The sequence below is a fragment of the Argentina anserina genome, chromosome 6 (genome assembly GCF_933775445.1).
Source record: "Argentina anserina chromosome 6, drPotAnse1.1, whole genome shotgun sequence".
Lineage (NCBI taxonomy): Eukaryota > Viridiplantae > Streptophyta > Magnoliopsida > Rosales > Rosaceae > Argentina > Argentina anserina.
The window spans coordinates 34700317-34715494 of record NC_065877.1 but is presented as its reverse complement, the minus strand read 5'-3'; the positions used below and the strand labels follow the sequence as shown (position 1 = coordinate 34715494).

The window sequence follows — 15178 nt, the reverse complement described above, 5'->3', positions numbered from 1 at the left end:
TCATAAAAGCTATTGATTGGTAAATGATCTTATTGGTTAAGAAAATTCAGCTTACGGAAGCTAGAGACCTTATTAGGAAGATATCGTGTTTTAATGACCAATATAAATTATAAGATCTAGGTAATTTAGGGTTTACCATTCTATAGATATGGCTATAAAATGGCCTTTCTAGGTCGCACCGTACCATCCCCTTTAATTTTGGGTGGCAGGAAGCTAGCAAACAAGACCATGTCTAGTTGCCAAGCTTATGATGATCAAATGTCCTCATCTGGCTATTTCTTGGATCAACCGCGGACAGAAAACGATCAAATACTAGATTTTCTAAGCGCAGTAGCCAACCTTGAATTTGGAGCAGCATCCCTAGCCTACGACGAGCTCATGTCTACCCAGTCAGAGATCTCAGGCTCCTCCTCCTCCTCCTCCTACTCCAAAAAATCCAGTTTCCTTGACTATCAAGCAACACCCCAAGCCTACAGTACACGCATACCCCAATCAGAATCTGTCGACCAGCTTTATTTTAGTCCCGGCAAGCTATCCGGTGTCCCTCCGGCAGGGGCGGAGCGTGGTAACTGCTTGAAGGTCGATGAGGAAGCCAGGAAGATGCCATGTGAGCGTTGGTTTCAGTTGCCCCGCAGTATCGGAAAGTGGCTGCTGGACAAGAGCACTTACTTCCTGCCATTGAACCTCACTGTGCCTGCAGTGGTATTGGTGATGTCGTTGTTCTTTTTCTGGTGATGTCGTTGTTGATCATGAAGACTTGCTTAAAGACCTAGAAGATTAGACAAAATATTATTTGCGGTGTCCCGGCAACTTCGGGTTTGAAATTCAGTTTGGTTCTTCAAATTTCGACGGGGTTTAACCTTCTTCTTTTTTTCTTTTTGAATGAGGAGTATTGGTCTTTAAAGAAAAGAAATCCTAGACATATTTTTCCTATTCGGCTGATCGATTTATTTATAGGACGAAGTTGTACGTGTTGGGTAGCAAATACTCTGCTACCTTCACCCACAAACATATAGGATTATAGGGAAATTCACGTACATATGCATATCACTTTTCTAACATAATATAAGTCGATCAGGAAACCATTCCTAATCCAGCGTACCTTATATATAGAGTCTAGGTCATCCATTTCCCAAATTTGGTCTAGCTGTCACACCATGATTTTTAGAGTTTGGGTCAAAAACCTCAATTTGAGGCCACAAGTTTGTTATGTCTAAGTTTGGCGTTGAACTCAAGTCACATGCATGATACGTTCGTACATAGTGTATATTATTGTTTCCACCCTTAATAACTTACTTGGATCGATGTGAGTTTGAATAATTTATCGATGGTGTAAAACTGTATATTTTAGTTATTATATATGTTGTGAATTACACTTTCAAGTGACGGGCATTTGAGTTGAATTATAAGTTTAGATGGTCATGAAAAAAAAAATCACTTTGGAAGGGATAGATTGTCATATATGAGAAAGTCAAGGGTAATATAACTTTTTTTAAAGATAATAATTAATAAGAGAAAACCGAATAATACAACCACCTACAGTTTCATTATGACAGAAAACACTCTAGTTTGATCCAAGTTACATTTCTAATCTAGCAGGCCAATCTGCAAAAGTTTTAACCATGTATGACTTCCATGTATCGTCTAAAAGGCCGGTCGAATAAACCAAGTACTCATCTCATCACATGTAGAGGCGGAGGTCGCAGCGCCAGAAGGTGCATATGCGGCTTTTCAAGAACTTATTGCCTGCTTGACAGTGCCATCGGCTATCCTCCTTACAGCTTCGGGGTTACCTAAAATACAAGAAGGCTTGAGAAGAGCTCTTGCCTTCCAGTCGACACCCGGCTCACCAGGGTGCGGGCTAACCTCACCACAGCACATACAAACAATTTCAGCATGAGGTCCAACTTTTGCACCCCTCGGCAAATCAATTTGATACTTTCATGCTGAAGACCAGTGGTCTTTCGATGAACAGATATAACAATATCGGTCATCAGGGTGGAAAGCCGTAAATGTTCCGCCCTTAAGTCTTGATTCTTTTAGCATTTCCTTCAGCTCAGGAGTCAGGTTGGGGCACTGAAAAGTTGGGTGCCAATCTGGATTAGGGCACATCCTGCAAGCCAGAGCAAACTCGCCAATTTTGATGTAATTAGCCAACGGTGGTCCTTCTGCCTTTTTACCTTTCCCTTTCTTTGGTTTCTCATTCTCTTTCTCAGCCATTTTCCCTTTCCCTTTTTCTGGCCCTTGTCGGATGATCTCCCCATCTCATTTCAGCCTTTTCTGATGCGACATCTTTTAGGATTTGCCTTGGCTCCTGCGTTCGTCGTTAGACTCGCTCAGGCTCTCTCAAATTGTTTAGAATACCTACAAGGGTAATATAACTTTGAGATATATTCTTTATTATGTAAAATATCAATTTAGAACCACGATTGTTTGGAATCCTTAGTGATATAGGAGAGCGATAAATCCTTTTCCTTCACGAATTAGGACTTGCAAGGATTCAAGTTACTACATATATTGTTCTCAACCTCCAAGAAGATAAATAGGCAAATATGTCCCAGTACGACTTTCCCAATTACACACTCCTCAAATCGTAGCGGAAACTCCCGTGGTGGCCTTACTGGCAACAGTTACCGACAGACGTGCATACTCAAGGCAACAACTACTTGCTTTCAGGGATCTTGTAGCCTTTGATAAGCCAGCCGTGGTGGTGGGAGCATCAAGGGCATCCATAGAAGCCCTGCCGAGGGTGGTAGTCACTGACGAAGGAACAGAGTGCAGTATATGCTTGGAAAGCTTCGAAGTTTGTGGCGAAGCCAAGGAGATGCCTTGTGAGCACAAATTTCACTCCCACTGTGTTGAGAACTGGCTGCAGATGCGTGCTTCCTGCCCACTTCGCAAGTTCACCATGCCGTTGATGTGAAGAAGAGACGCATGCATAGCAAGAGTGCACATACGTCATCGGATTGGGTCACATTATTAGATATGGATTGAACATTATGTTTTATGAAAAGGGTGTACATTCTTGCGTTATGTATCTTGTTCTTCTACTTCACAAAGTTAATACATCCATTTTATTACATGAATAATAGTATATTCAAGTTCCTCTTATAATCATATACAAACCAACGTCCATTTGGTACAAATCCCTTTTAGTTTCCCTTTTTATTTGAAACTAAGAATTTAAGGACGTAGCCATGACTAAATATGGATGTTGCTAAATGTACCCGGTAAAAATCTTACTACACCCAGTCCTAGAATATTTAGTAAAATTTTTCAAATTTACCCTTTTAAACACACTTAGCAAATCTTTCAGAAAAAAACACAACGTACCCAACAGCTTTGAACTTTTGAGGATGTAAAGCAACTATAATTCAATTATTTGAACAACAAAATCAACATAGGATGAGTTTCTTATATAGAGGAATAAGAGGATGGGTGATCTCACCCTACCCTCCAGATGACCAGATGGGCTCGGTTCCTTCAAAGCACAGTAAGACTTGAAGGCATCAATATGAGATAGACATGTAGTCTTCCTTGATCTCCACCAAATATTAAGCCTCAACATTGCACCCAAACACTATCTTCTTCCTCTCGCTCTTTTTCATTTATGACACCTTGTGTTCCGTAGTTCCATTGTTTTCAATCGATTCAAGGTCTTTAAACTACTTTTATTATGACGGATATTGAGAGCCGGTCTGGATTTTTTATGTTCCTAACTAGTGGATGCGGGTGAATGAACTTGAAAATTTGTTTCTTGTAATCGAATGACTAATGTCAGTTTTGTTGGGTGCGTGACTTCATTTACAGTAGTTACTGGGTGTAATAAAACAAGGGTATATAATTGGAAAACAAAGGAAAAATTTTGTGTTGCTGGGTGTAGTATGATATTTGCCAGATACATTTAGAAGCACCCAAAAAATAGGCTAGGCTAAATTTTCATTTGATAGATGTATAACACATTAACGACTAGCCGAGGAGTTCGAGTGGTATGGCAAAGCAAGGTCGTAAACAAACATAATTAAGTTTCCAGCCTATAATGCCTAGGTTTACTTTTCCTTATAATAGGTTGTTTTTGGATATGTTCTTCAATTCGTGTTCATTGCAATTTGGTATACGAATTCGCCAACTTTGCCCGTCAGTGCTAGGGAAGTCAATATTCTAGATACTCAGTTGGACGAAACTAGAATAACACATTCACTCCTAAACCTATTGTACCTATAGGTTATTTTCTCTCTCTTTTTTGGTCGGTTTTTGTTTTTTGTCTGAAAAAGTCCTATATCTGTTTGGATTAGGAAAGCGAGGGCCTTGTTCTAAAAGTTTTGGGAATCCTCAAGACTTGCAGTACAGGTGGCATCCTCCATAAAAAAGTTTGCTGGGATTTCAAGAATCAGATAAATAGAGAAATACGTACACAAGGGAAGGAGAGAGGTGCAGAATTTAGTTTCGTAACTTCCAGCTCACATGGACCACAGTGACATAGCTTCTGTTGATTGCCGAAGTAAGGATTTGATCAATATATGAGCTGCCGGATTGCATTTTGTCAGACATAATTTCTCAGTTAAGAATAAAACATGCTGTTGAAACAAGCGTGGTGTCGCGTCAGTGGAGGCACCTCTGGAAGACAATTTCAAGGCCAAATCTTGAGTTCGACATTCCAAACATTTTTGGAGACAAGTATACTAGGCTGATTGACAAGTATGAAAAGAAGAAGTCACTCCCTTGTTTGGCTGATATATTCGTCAGACAATGCTTTGTAAGTCGTGTAAATAGTCTTTTGGAGCTCTTCTCTGGTAAAAAGGTAGACTCTCTCATAGTGGTTTTTTACTTTGATGTTGAAGAGGAAAAGTGTTTTACGCAACTTGAATTACACTACTACATAAATTGATATATACATGATATTCTATATATAATCAAAAAAGCAACTAAAATCCTTCACTATCTTCTCTAAATTCCTCCACTATTTTCCCTAAATTCCTTCGTGATTCACGCCAACACTCCCCCTTAAATTGGTGCATACATATCAACCATGCTCAACTTGTTAAGTGAATCATAAAAGGCCTTTTTAGACACTCTTTTTGTGAGCATATCTGCAAGTTGCTCTTCTGTAGGAACAAAAGGAAAACTGATGATTTTTGCGTCTAGTTTCTCTTTTATAAAGTGACGATCAACTTCCACGTGTTTTGTACGATCATGTTGCACAGGATTCTGGGAAATATCAATAGATGCCTTGTTGTCACAGTACAGCTGCATAGTACTCTTAGGCTTAATACCCAAATCTTGTAGCAAATTTCTAAGCCATAATAATTCACACACTCCCTGAGCCATATCTCTGTATTCTGCTTCAGCACTAGATCGAGCTACCACTTTTTGTTTCTTACTCTTCCATGTAACAAGATTACCCCCAACAAATGTAAAGTATCCTGATGTGGACCTTCGATCTGTAATATTTTCAGTCCAGTCTGCATCTGTGAAGCCACACACCTCAAGAATATCGTTGTGATTTGAAAACATTACTCCTCTCCTTGGAGCTGACTTCAAGTATCTCAAAATCCTCACAACAACATCCATGTGATCCATACTTGGATTATGCATGAACTGACTTACTACACTTACTGCATATGCAACATCTGGTCTGGTATGTGACAAATAAATCAAGCGTCCAACTAGTCTCTGATAACGAGTTTTGTCGGTGAGCACTTGATCTGGGTACTCTGCTAACCGATGGTTCTGCTCGATAGGAGTATCAATGGGAGTGCAATCCAGCATACCGGTCTCTGTTAGTAGGTCAAGGATGTACTTCCTCTGACACAGATAAATACCATCACTTCCCCGGGCTACCTCAATACCCAAGAAGTACTTGAGTGTACCTAGGTCTTTCATCTCAAACTCTGTGGCTAGCTGTTTTTGTAATATATCCACCTCAACAGTATCGTTCCCAGTAACTACCATATCATCAACATATATAATTAAAGCTGTTACTTTTCCTTGTTGATGTCTGAGAAATAATGTGTGGTCTAAATTACTCTGTTTGTAGCCAATTCTCCTCATGAATTGTGAGAATCTTCCAAACCAAGCACGAGGTGACTGTTTAAGACCATACAAAGATTTTCTCAATCTGCACACAAAGTTACTTGGAGAAGCGGTCGCATACCCCGGCGGAAGATCCATGTACACTTCTTCTACAAGATCTCCATGAAGGAATGCATTTTTAACATCAAACTGTCTAAGTGGCCAGTTTAAGTTAGCAGCAAGAGAGAGTAATACCCGAATAGTGTTTATTTTTGCAACAGGCGCAAATGTCTCATCATAGTCTATGTCATATGTCTGGGTGAACCCTTTTGCTACTAGGCGTGCTTTATACCGGCTCATATTTATACCGGCTCACTGACCCATCTGGATTATGCTTCACTGTGAACACCCAACGACATCCCACAGTCTTCTTGCCATGTGGTGGAGATACAAGCTCCCAAGTATTGTTCTTCTGTAATGCTTTCATCTTTTCTTCCATTGCTTTCATCCATTTTGGGTCTCTCAATGCATCCTGCATTTTGTTAGGTACTGATACAGTAGATATTTGATTCACAAATGATTCATGACTTAGACAATCTTTTGGTAGACATAAAATTTGCCACAGGGTACTTAGTTTTAGCCTGAAGGGTAGGTTCATATTTCTTTATTGGCTGACCCCGAGTAGACCTATCTGGCAGGACATATTGTCTCATATTAGCCTCACTAGTATTAGTCCCAATAGAATGACTAACCTCAGAGGAGTTATCTTCTGTACCAGGAGTTAATTGGTCAAGTGTAGAAACAGTAGTACGAGAGACATGAGGGGCAGTTGTGTGGTCATCTTCTGGCACTTGAATCTCTAGAGTGACTATACCGGAATCACCCGGTGGTGCTTGTATAGTGGACACATTGGTGATCTCAATTGATCCTGTCACCATATCTTCTGGCGTTCTTGTCTCCCCCTCTCCAAGATACATCTCTTCAAAATATGAATTCTCCCCCTGAAGAGTAGTATCGGAAGAGGGAAAATAACTCATGTCTTCAAAGAAAGTAACATCCATAGTGACATAGTACTTTCCGGTAGGCGGATGATAGTACCGATATCCTTTCTGATGTCTAACATACCCAACAAACACACATTTAACGGCCCGGGCATCCAACTTAGATCTCTGGTGTTTTGGAAGATGGACAAACGCAACACAACCGAAAACACAGGCAGGAAGATTATGAAAAGAGGGTAAGGAGACATGAGAAGCAAGCACCTCATATGGAACTTTTCCCTGAAGAACACGAGAGGGAAGACGATTAATGAGGTGGGCGGAAGTGATGACAGCATCACCCCAAAGGTATTTAGGCATATGGGCACTAAAAAGAATACACCGAGCCATTTCAAGTAAGTGACGATTTTTCCTTTCAGAAACGCCATTCTGCTCGGGTGTATAAGGACACGTTGTTTGATGAACAATGTCGTGCCTATTAAGAAACTCCAGAAAGACATGATTCACATATTCCCCCCCCCCCATTATCAGAACGAAGAATTCTAATGGTGGCATTATATTGGGTTTGGACAGTGGTATAGAAGGCTTGAAAAGCGGGAAAAACCTCATCTTTAGTTTTGAGGAGAACAATCCATGAAAGACAGGTGCAATCATCAATAAATGACACATAATACCGCATCCCTGACACAGTAGTCTTTTTAGAAGGTCCCCAAACATCAGAATGAATTAATTCGAAAGGAAGAGTATGTTTATTAGAAGTACTATGGGAATAAGTAGATCGATGACTCTTGTCCAAAACACATGTTTCACAATGTAAAAGTGACTCATCCACACTAATGAATAAAGATGGCATCGATTTTTTCATAACAGTAAAAGATGGATGCCCTAAGCGACGATGCTATAACCAAATTTCACTTAACTTGTCAGAAGTGGAGACTAAAGCGGTCCGAGACTGTGCTCCTGGTTTCTCCCCCGCATATGTCTGATCCAGATGAAACAACCGACCCCTCAAATACCCCCGACCAATTAACTCTCCGGTGAGAAGATCCTGAAATATCACATACATAGGAAAAAATGTCACAGAACACTTAGCGTCAGCATTCAATTGGGGAACATATATCAAATGATGAGATAAAGCAGGTACATAGAGCACATTGTGAAGCTCTATTGTGGGAGTAATACGAACGGACCCTTGTCTTAATACGGGGAATGCCTCACCATTAGCATTAGTAACATAAGATACTGGTAGAGGAGACAATATGGTAAAATAAGATTTGTCGTAAGTCATATGATCATACGCACCCGAATCAATAATCCATGTATCAAAACCAACAAAGTTAGAGATATTTAAAGCCATACCAATTTTGACAGATACTTCCAATTTCGAAACTTTAGTTGCGTCTTCAGAACCCATCGAAAATGAATTTGAAAGGATCAGGAATTAGACAGCGGAATTACCAAAAAAACTGATAAAAACCAGCCTTGGGTGCATGGACACCGTCGGTGAACGTACACCGACAATCAAGAATACCAATCAGATCCGGGTCGGGTTGGATCCGATCAGATCCGGGTCGGGTTGGATCCGGGTCGGGTCCGGGTCGGGTCGAATCGGTATGGGCCAGGCAGATGTGGGCCGGGCAGATATGGGCCTGGCAGAGATAGTGAGCCGGGTCAGGCGGGTCGATTCTGGGCTGGATCGTTTGTGTCGGATCCGAATTCGGAAAAACGGCAGTGCGGATTAGCGGCTTGATGCGGCGGTGCTGGTAGGAGTAGGGCTCGACGCGGCGGCTCTGGTGCTCGGTGGAGAAGCGGCGGTGGAACGTTGGTAGCGAAGGATGGAGATAGTGCCGGTGGAACGTTGGCAGCGGCGGAAACGAGAGGCGAGCTCGGGTGGAGCGAAATGTTACCGGTGCGAGGAGCTTGAGGCGGCGATATAATCGGAGCAGTCGATCTGGATCGAGTTCTGCTTGAGCCCGACAAGGTTGCGGCCGGACTTGTCACCTACGCCGGTACAAGTGGTCGGCGCCGAGGGTGTTGTTACGGATGATGGTGCGGATGAGACCCGCGAAGAGGAGCACGGCGGGGAAGAGGAAAACCCGCGAGGAGAAACCGCGACCTTCGGTTTTAGTTCCAAGGAAAGAAACCGACTTGCTGACGTCGCCGAACTGAGCTCCAAGGAGGGTGACTGCAAGCTTAGTTTCCTCTAGTTCACCCACCGGAAAACAAACTGCAACAACAAAAAAAGAACCCAGGAAATAACAGAGCAGTGCTCTGATACCAAGAGGAAAAGTGTTTTACACAACTTGAATTATACTACTACATAAATCGATCTATACATGATATCTTGTATATAATCAAAAAAGCAACTAAATTCCTCCACTATCTCTCCTAAATTCCTCCACTATCTTCTCTAAATTCCTCCGTGATTCACGCCAACAGTTGAATCTACATAAATCCTTGATAAGTGGATTCGTCTTGCAATTGCAAATGGAGCTCAAGTTCTTGACCTTCAATTATTTGCAAGCTCGTATATTATCTATGAAGAATTTTTTGTGTTTCCCCACTGGATCCTTTCAGAGTTGGATAATGCATCAGCCTTAGCATTTGTCGTTGTACAGATGTGTTTTAAAACCGCCTACTGATTTCAACAGATTGGCTCACTTAAAAACTCTTCGGCTGAACAATGTTGTGGTCGATCCAGCGTTTCTGGAACATTTGTTCTTGATTCGTATGCTCCTTGAAGGCTTGACGTTGATGAGATGCGAAGTGCACTCAAAGCTGATTATATTAGATCCATCACTCCACCTCAAGGATCTGAAAGTGCTTCATTGCAAACAATTAGACAGAATAGAGATTGATGCAGTAAATCTTTCCTCCTTAGAATATGATGGAAAGATTATGAACATATCTCGCGCGCGTGAGAACTCCATTGTTTATCACACATAGGAGGTCAGGTTCTTTTGTCTCTCTTCTTTGTTAGTTTGATTTCAATAAATTATGGGCAGTTTGTCCTAAAAAAACAAAAAACAAAAAAAAATCCTTTTTACACAAGGTGGTTATGTGTATGATCTACCGTATGCATCCGTCCTACTCGCATTGTGTCCTGGCCTCGAGACTCTTCATCTGATATTGTTTGATCATATGGTGAGTGATGCTTTATTTCAATCACAATACAATTGATTTTATATGAAATATTACTGTTTAAATCAATTTTTTGTGTGCAGCGAAATATTCCCTAGACGTTCCGACATTTGGCAACCTCAAGCACTTGAATTTGACTCTCGAAACATACAACTTTGACCTATGGAGTATTGGAGTGTTCTAAGTATTCTGAAGGCTGCACCAAACTTGGAGGAATTTGTAATTATGGTTTGTTAATATTCGATTCCTAAGAGATTGATTTGTGAATCTATGTGCATATTTCTTTTTCAGTCCTGGATCCGCTAATTTATTTTGTATGCAAAGTGTGTGCGGAAAATTTCAATTTTGAAAGTTTTTTGATTTTGTAGGTACAATCAGATGACTTTGTTGAAGAGAAGAATGATTTTTTTTTTTTGAGAAATGAAGGATTTTTCGCCATTTCCATTCTTAAAATTGCAACCAAGCTTGAGGAAATGGTGATCAATTCAGTTGGAAATTACTACATTGGCGGTGGAAGGTGGATACATCAGGATAGTTGTTATTATGAGAAGGGAAACGAGGACAAGGATCAAGATGAAGATGCAGACTATGAGGATGGGAGCATTGATAACAACTTCAAGAATGAGAATGCGGATATGGAACCACCTGCAGAAAGATGCAACAACACAGATGATGAGAAAATTTATGGACTTTCCTATTGGCAAAGAAGAGGGAGGGCTGTTGTCCCAAAAAGGCTGAAAGAAATAAAGACCCCTGCTCAAGTCATTGTACTATAATGGTTGTGATTTTTAGCTTGTGTATTTATATAAAACACACTAGCTTCTCTGAATGAGGTTCTGGAGACATTTCTTTTCTTTAATTCTGGATGTCATCCTTTTGTGAATCAATCTCATCTTCCTATTCTAGTTTCTGGAGTATTTTTCATCAAACCAGGGGTGCATTTTTTTTATTATTAATTTCAGTTTACTACCTTGAACTTTAGGTTTTTTTTATCATGTGTCACTTTTTTTTTTCAATCATGTGTGCCCTTGTACTTTTGAAATTCAATCAGACTTGAACAAATTTTAAAATTTCCTTCAAACTTATCAAAAAAAATGTTATCAGAATGATGAGATAGATTTTTATAAGATATTTTTGCGCTCCATAAATGGTCATAAATTGAACGATGGGTTACCATTCTCATCCATATTTAGATCTTAACGTTTTCGCAGGCTCGAATTTAAAATTTATCCAGTTGTGAAGGCTTTTTAAAACTATAGGGACACACGTGACTGAAATATTAAAAAAGATGGCATATTTGATATAAAAAAAAACCTAAAATTCAGAATAGTAAACTGAAATTAATCATTTTTTTTAAATGATCTAGGGGTACCTGATCTGTCGCTGGTTTTTCAGTTAGTGTTTTCAACTGCTGGGCAAGTCTCATTCCTTGAGGGATAGGGCGACCTTAATTCCCCCTCCTCCCTTGAAGATTAGTACTATTCAAACTTGAGCCTCAAGTGCTGGGTAACTTCAAGCATACGGTAGCTTCAATTCCTACAGTACTTATCCAATAACACAGTCGACTCTAACTTCACTATCATGGCGCCATCCAACCCTGTCCACAAACTCCCCAAGGGTGGAGCCGTGTATCTACACTAGTCTAGCAGTGCTTTGTTGTTCAAGGAAATCACAGCATTAGCGGAAAAGAGGGGAAAATTTTGTTAGGAAGAACAAGAGGTATCCTTGAACTAGATCTAACGGTAAACAGATTGCTGAGCATATTCTTTCCAGTAAAATGACTTGTTATTAATTTACCTTATTGGTATGTTTACAATAAATAGTATAACCCTACAAGCCTACAAGTAACTAAGCCATCACCAGTAATTCCCACAAGAGCAACTCCCATTCTTGAAGTGGTGGAATCTGCTGGCGTCCCTCAGGACAATTTCCCGTTCAGTCACCTTAGCTATTAACTTAATTGCAGAATGGCAATCTCCGCATATGCGATGGCCTTGAACAATTTGCAGTGGCGTCCCATCCGACGTACTGATCAATCCATAAGCTATAGCAAGTTTCTCACTGTGGTAAGCTGAGATGCGCTCATGTTCATCCACATCAGGAAGGAGATGCTTCTCGTCAGGGATGTAACCGTGTATCCTAATCTTGACCATCAAGTCATCCACTTTCTCGTAAATCTCTCTTGTTTGGGAATGCCTTTCATCTCCGGCGTGAAAAATATGGACTTGCTTCTTAATTTCAATCCAACTGCATGCTGGAAGCATTCTCAAGCCCTTTCTTCTAAGAGTCTGAACAACAGCAGCAGCTTCCTTCGACTTTCCACAATTGTTGTATATATTTAGGAGTACAACATAATTACTTAGCTTCTCAGGCCCCATTCCATAGAGTTCTTCTGCTGCAATTTTGCCAAGCTCTAAATTTTCATTGATTCGACAAGCTGTTAGCAGCGCAGCCCACATGTTTGCTGTAGGCTTAAAGGGAGCAGCTCTTATTAGGGCAAAGGCTTCATCTAGATTCCCCTCTTGTCCAAGCAGTTCAATCATACAGGCATAATGCATAGCACGGGGTTTAATCTTGTAGTCCCTGCTCATTGATTCAAAAAATTCCCATCCACGTTCTGATAAACCTGAACGGCTGCAAGCAGACAATACAGCAAGAAATGTAACGTGGTTGGGTACCATTCTTTCCTCAAGCATCTTCTCAAACATCTCAACAGCCTCATCACCCCGACCATGATTACCATATCCAGCAATCAAGGCATTCCAAGAAATGACATTCTTGTTAGGCATCTGGTCAAAAACATGACGGGCGTCTTCTATCCTTCCCCATTTGCTATAAAAGTCCACTAATGACGTGTTTGCCACTATATCCATCCCAAACCCAAGACGAACCAGACCTGCATGAGCTTGCTTAGCATGTTCTAACGAAGCCAACCTTGCACAAATTCTTATAATCATAGAAAACGTAAAATGATCCATTGGCACACCAGAATCACGCATATCATAGTACATACTCAGAGCCTCATCGCTGTAACCATGGAGCGCATACCCTGCTATGATGGTATTCCATCCCACAGTGGTCTTCTTCGGCATTTCATCAAAAACACAGTGAGCATCTTCAATACTCCCACACTTGCTATACATATCAATCAACGCACAAGACACGAAAATATCAGTAGCAACACCCATCTTCACACAACACGAATGCAACTCTCTCCCTGCATTAATGATCCCCAAACCAGCCGCAGCCCTGATCATTGTGGCAAACACCCTCGATTCCCCATCGGAAAACTCCTCCCACATATCCAAAAACGACCCGAAAGCCTCCACAAACTCCCCACAATCCACAAGACCCCCGATTATCGTGTTCCACGACACCGAATTCCTCTCAGGCATTTCCTCAAACAGATGGCGCGCATCAATCATCATCCCACATCTCACATGCATAAGCAAAACCCTGTTCCTCATATACTGATCCAACTCAAACCCATTACTAATCATATACCCAAACACCCTCTTCACTCCTCTAATCGACTTCAAGCTAATACAAGCACTCACCAAAGCATCATAAGTACTACCACCCACTTCATACCCACCTTTAGATTCCAAAAACTCAAACATTTCAAGTGCTTCCCTATATCTCTTATACAAAATCAACTTCTCAATCTGACTACAAATCCCAGAACTGGGTATTGCAATCTGCGCCTCTTCTGGCGCCAAAGGCGCCGCCTTTATCTCCTCAACTTCGATTTTGGGGGGTAAGGGCCTCGGTCTAGGCTTCAGCTGTTGCTCTAAATATGAACAACACCTAATTTTGGAAAACGGGTTCTTCCATTTTGGTCTATTTAGGGAAAAAGAGTACCCAGAAAACAAAGATCTCTGCTTTCGAAAGTCGGAATCTGAGAAAGACAGAGGGAAGCTAATGCTACATCGGATCTGGTCCAAGGCTAAGGTTTGGTACCTTAACAGAGGAATCTCCATGTTTGTCGGATCAAACGATTGAACTGGGGAAAGATGGTACTTTGGTCTGTGTCTGATTCGGAGTTTACGAGGAAGGGGAGAAACGACGTCGTTGAGAATGGAAGGGGAATAATAATGGTCATGGTGTGAAGGGAGGTGTGGGGTTGGAAGAGGTTGTTGGGTAATGGGTGAGAATCAGCATTGGGATTTCCGCCGGAGAAGAAGTCGAGGTTGGTCGTGGGTCAGTTCAAGATTTCAGTTTGGGAACTAGGAAGTTGTTGGTGAAATATATCTGGGTAGGCGCCGGTACCTACTAATTTTGGCAGTTTTGTGTATTAGGTCAGATCGAATCTAAGTATCGAACCAACTGTGTTTTGACTTCTTACCAAAAGAACAAAGATATTATGAGAGTAGCAAAAATTATTATATACACGCCGGGTGATTACACCGAGCAAAATTAATCATTCAAAATATATATTTATTATTTTAAAATGAGTACAAAAAAATCACTTAAAATATGAATTTTATTCCAGGAGAATTACTAATCTACCCTTATGTGTGTCTTAGCTTAATATGTTTTCTGTTAGGAAATGGATTATCATCTTCGTAATAGATTAAGACTCCGAATCATACGGGATTGTGAATTTGTAATGCCTATATATAGGCCCCTATATCATTCAATAATATACAATTATTTCATCTTGCATCACGTTATCACGCACTTTGCTCTAAAACCCTGAACTTTTAGAGCCCTTTTTTCTCTCCTCCACCGCCAGCCGCCGTCGTCTCCGGCCTCCGGTATCTTCCCGTCGGCGTTCCTCGTCAGCACAGCCCCTGCTCGCCGTCGCTGCAACCCTCCCGCTGCTACCCCCGCAGCCCCGCACGCTGCCCCTGCACGCACCCTTGCAGCCCCCGCATCTGCAGCTCCGCACGTAGCCCCTGCGACCCCCCTGCTGCCATGCAGCCTCTGCTCGCAGCCCCTGCATGCACGTACGCAGCCCCGCGCGCCGCCCCTTCAGCTCCCGCACGCAGCCCCTGCGACCCCTCTGCATCCCCTGCATGCAGCAC

The 15178-nt window shown here is 41.4% G+C and overlaps 2 protein-coding genes across 2 annotated transcripts; one reads left to right on the top strand and one right to left on the bottom strand.

The window, feature by feature from the left end:
* The first annotated feature begins 159 nt into the window (after positions 1–159).
* On the top strand, positions 160–10927 carry LOC126797399 (F-box/FBD/LRR-repeat protein At5g44980-like). The gene is given in 8 exon segments (XM_050524034.1): positions 160–702; positions 4526–4848; positions 9662–9972; positions 10063–10158; positions 10250–10329; positions 10332–10379; positions 10520–10751; positions 10821–10927. Coding segments are annotated over 8 exon segments (1740 nt in total).
* A 975-nt stretch (positions 10928–11902) lies between these two features.
* Positions 11903–14382, bottom strand: LOC126798535 (pentatricopeptide repeat-containing protein At5g50390, chloroplastic). The gene has a single exon (XM_050525537.1). It carries the CDS (start codon positions 14129–14131, stop codon positions 12008–12010), a length of 2124 nt encoding a protein of 707 aa, XP_050381494.1. The 5' UTR covers positions 14132–14382; the 3' UTR covers positions 11903–12007.
* Positions 14383–15178: the final 796 nt, after the last annotated feature.

Bases quoted from the DNA above. Each gene is read 5' to 3' on its own strand.
- LOC126798535 (XM_050525537.1), bottom strand. From the start codon at position 14,131: ATGGAGATTCCTCTGTTAAGGTACCAAACCTTAGCCTTGGACCAGATC.